General features: G+C 38.8%; 1 protein-coding gene across 1 annotated transcript in view; it reads right to left on the bottom strand.

The window, feature by feature from the left end:
• The window catches only part of LOC106537153 (uncharacterized), a gene marked incomplete in the record, with an annotated part of 14,663 nt that overhangs the window by 3,316 nt on the left and 6,969 nt on the right, over positions 1-4,378 (bottom strand). The window contains 1 exon segment of the mRNA XM_014034526.1: positions 4,007-4,101. Coding sequence (XP_013889980.1) covers positions 4,007-4,101 — 95 coding nt within the window.

The raw sequence follows: 4,378 nt of genomic DNA, 5'->3' as shown, positions 1-4,378 counted from the left end.
CAGTCAGAAAGTGTTCCTCACACCACCGAACAAAAGTTTTGGTCTGCTGTCTGTAGCTGGTTAAATGTGATGTATCTGAAATGAGGCTGAGAATTGCTATGCAATTGTACATTGTTTTGTAAGAAAATGTGTTCAATAAACTGGAAGTCAGAGTAAGTTTGCAGAAAACCAACTGATTCCCTTCTAAAAATGTTCATTCAAAAATCTGATTCCTATACAGAAAACAGGCAGCCAGCAGCCGGCCTGTGTGTAAAAGATMTTGGTCTTATCAGAACCAAAACAATAACAACTCTCTGTAGCAGCACCGCRTCTGTCACCAGCTGCTCTAAAGGGGTAATGATGAATCCCCTGTAAGGTCACATGAATGGAAACCTGCCTTCAAGGTCACGCCCATGAGGCAGGACCTTTTATGTTAGACAACTTTGCTCAGATTACAGAGAACAACACAATGTTAGACCTTCCCTCTTTCTCTGTTTAAAGTATATTACTGTAAAGTGTAAAATACAAGACTGAATCTTAAATTCAGTTGATTTAAAAAAATTCCTTCAGTTTATTAAGAGGAACTACTGTTTGAATGAATATTCTTTGCTATGGACCTGCTGCGCCTGTCTGAGTGAGAATCTTGGCAAGGACTGTTGGCAGTTTTTTTTCTTTGTTTTTTTTGCCTGCAGTTTTAGAAAGTTAATAAAATGTCACAAACCAGAAGAAAATGCATAAATTTGATTTTATCTTAATTGTAAAAACATCCTTTAGCTGTACTGGCTGCAGACCTCCTGAATAAGTTTTAAAACATTACATTCAGATATTTCTCTTTTGTGAAATTCTCTGTTCTCATGTATTGTCCAGGCACATGGTTAATCTCTACACCACAATTAAATAACTGTTATCTTCAGCAGTTATGAAAACGCTGTATGTATCAAAAATTAATTTGAACATCATAGCCATCTAAACACCTTGAAATTGTCCTCTGTCTCTTTAAGAACCTCATACCATTTCTGACACTACCACTGCAGCACGTCTTCACAACAAGGCTTCAGGAGAGGGGTGCTCTGTGGGGCCGGAGCTCAGCTGCAGACTGAGCTCCAGGGAGGAGCTATGTACAAATGGGCGGTGCTTTGTACCAGCAATTGTTTAGGCAGCTCCACATGGCTACAACAGGAGATTCAAGTTTTTCTCTTTATTGTATGAATGAATGAAAGCAACACTCAGAGTATGTTTTGATGAGGAAAAACACATATAAAGCTGAAAAAAGTCCACAGTGACATAAATGATTATCTGTCTTATATTTTTAAAGTATTTCTGTGTGTAAAACAGTTCAAATGTATTTGAGTTTGTTGAGTGAATGCTACTGCACTCAACAAAAACTAATAAAGGCTGAACTGGTTCAAACTGGTCTTTGAATCAAAGAAACTGTTGCCTGTATGATTCTGTATAAAGAACTGAGTCAGAAACTGAGTCCAGACTTTATCTGATGGTGCCAACATGAAGGTCAATGCTTGTTATTTATCCAATCAAAGTCAAGAAAAAGTTTTAAAAGAATCCTGACATTCTTCAACTAAATCCTGAACTCTTGGCTGCGGCTCTAAACCTGACTGATTCCAGACAATAATATTTATTGATCAACTATTGTGCTATAGAGACTCTGACCTGGTCTCAGTCAGTTTGAGCTAAAGATCAGACAGACCACCAGATCTGGATTCCCTGGTTCTGTCCTGCTCCATCAGAATATCTACAGGGAAAAAAAACAATCCTCCTGACACCTGCTCTCTGATTGGTTAACAGGTATCAGTTTAACCAACTTCGCATGTAAATGCTCAACTAAGGTGAAAACGAGTGGTGATTTTAGGTTTCAGTTCATCCATTAATCTATTCGTTATCCGCTGCTTGTTCTGTAATTGAGTCATGAGGGCAGCAGCTAGAGCATGGAGACCCAGACCTCTCTTTCTACAGCCACCTCTTCTGGGAGGACTCCAAGGTCAGCCAACCATGGTGTCCTGAGACTTATCCTCCCAGTTTGACAAGACTAGAAAATCTCTATTATATCCTTAGACGCCAACAGCACCAGATCACAAAGCTAATGGTGCGTTCACACCGAACGCGATTTCAGCTTCAAAATCGCAGCCAACGCTGAAGTTTGAAGCTTGTGCACTTTGAGGNTCTGTCACCAGCTGCTCTAAAGGGGTAATGATGAATCCCCTGTAAGGTCACATGAATGGAAACCTGCCTTCAAGGTCACGCCCATGAGGCAGGACCTATTATGTTAGACAACTTTGCTCAGATTACAGAGAACAACACAATGTTAGACCTTCCCTCTTTCTCTGTTTAAAGTATATGACTGTAAAGTGTAAAATACAAGACTGAATCTTAAATTCAGTTGATTTAAAAAATTTCCTTCAGTTTATTAAGAGGAACTACTGTTTGAATGAATATTGTTTGCTATGGACCTGCTGCGCCTGTCTGAGTGAGAATCTTGGCGAGGACTGTTGGCAGTTTTTTTTTTTTGCCTGCAGTTTTAGAAAGTTAATAAAATGTCACAAACCAGAAGAAAATGCATAAATTTGATTTTATCTTAATTGTAAAAACATCCTTTAGCTGTACTGGCTGCAGACCTCCTGAATAAGTTTTTAAAACATTACGTTCAGATATTTCTCTTTTGTAAAATTCTCTGTTCTCATGTATTGTCCAGGCACATGGTTAATCTCTACACCACAATTAAATAACTGTTATCTTCAGCTGTTATGAAAATGTTGTATGTATCAAAAATTAATTTGAACATCATAGCCATCTAAACACCTTGAAATTGTCCTCTGTCTCTTTAAGAACCTCATACCATTTCTGACACTACCATTGCAGCACGTCTTCACAACAAGGCTTCAGGAGAGGGGTGCTCTGTGGGGCCGGAGCTCAGCTGCAGACTGAGCTCCAGGGAGGAGCTATGTACAAATGGGCGGTGCTTTGTACCAGCAATTGTTTAGGCAGCTCCACATGGCTACAACAGGAGATTCAAGTTTTTCTCTTTATTGTACGAATGAATGAAAGCAACACTCAGAGTATGTTTTGATGAGGAAAAACACATATAAAGCTCAAAAAAGTCCACAGTGACATAGATGATATCTGTCTTATATTTTTTAAGTATTTCTGTGTGTAAAACAGTTCAAATGTATTTGAGTTTGTTGAGCGAATGCTACTGCACTCAACAAAGACTAATAAAGGCTGAACTGGTTCAAACTGGTCTTTGAATCAAAGAAACTGTGTTGCCTGTATGATTCTGTATAAAGAACTGAGTCAGAAACTGAGTCCAGACTTTATCTGATGGTGCCAACATGAAGGTCAATGCTTGTTATTTATCCAATCAAAGTCAAGAAAAGGTTTAAAAGAATCGCTGATTCCACTGACTGATTCCAGACAATAATATATATTGATCAACTATTGTACTTTAGAGACTCTGACCTGGTCTCAGTCAGTCTGAGCTAAAGATCAGACAGACCACCAGATCTGGATTCCCTGGTTCTGTCCTGCTCCATCAGAATATCTACAGGGAAAAAACAATCCTCCTGACACCTGCTCTCTGATTGGTTAACAGGTATCAGTGTAACCAACTTCGCATGTAAATGCTCAACTAAGGTGAAAACGAGTGGTGATTTTAGGTTTCAGTTCATCCATTAATCTATTCGTTATCCGCTGCTTGTTCTGTAATTGAGTCATGAGGGCAGCAGCTAGAGCATGGAGACCCATCTCTCTTTCTACAGCCATCTCTTCTGGGAAGACTCCAAGGTCAGCCAACCATGGTGTCCTGAGACTTGTCCTCCCAGTTTGACAAGACTAGAAAATCTCTATTATATCCTTAGACGCCAACAGAACCAGATCACAAAGCTAAGATAAAATCCTGAGGTCACCAAACCGGACCTCTGCTGCCCTGACAATTCTGTCCATAAAMGTTATGAACAGAATCGGTGACAACAGGTTTCTGTCAGTACCTCTACAGCACGATGATTTGTTTGTTTACCTGAGGAGTCTGCATCTCCAGGTTCTCTCTGATGGGTTCTTGATGGTTCTTCACTCTGCAGCAACTCTTTTTCCCAAAACAAACACAAGAAACTCCTGCAGACAGAATGAGACATCAGTCACTTTATATTTAAAATGATACAATCAAACATGGCTGACAGAAAATTTGTAAACAGAACAGGTTGTTACAAATCAAGTTTCAGCTTTAAAAATACAAAATAATATTACTGACAAATATATGATTGATTTTTCATAAACATTTCAAACTAGAGGAAACTATAAAACCTTAACATCCAGTGTTTCATTTTTCTGTAGATACAGCGGGTAAAATAAGTATTGAACACGTCACCATTTTTCTCAGTAAATATATTAC

This window comes from Austrofundulus limnaeus, unplaced genomic scaffold (assembly GCF_001266775.1).
Source record: "Austrofundulus limnaeus strain Quisiro unplaced genomic scaffold, Austrofundulus_limnaeus-1.0 Scaffold2153, whole genome shotgun sequence".
NCBI lineage: Eukaryota > Metazoa > Chordata > Actinopteri > Cyprinodontiformes > Rivulidae > Austrofundulus > Austrofundulus limnaeus.
The sequence above is the reverse complement of the archived record's forward strand: the minus strand, read 5'-3'. Positions and strand labels throughout refer to the sequence as shown.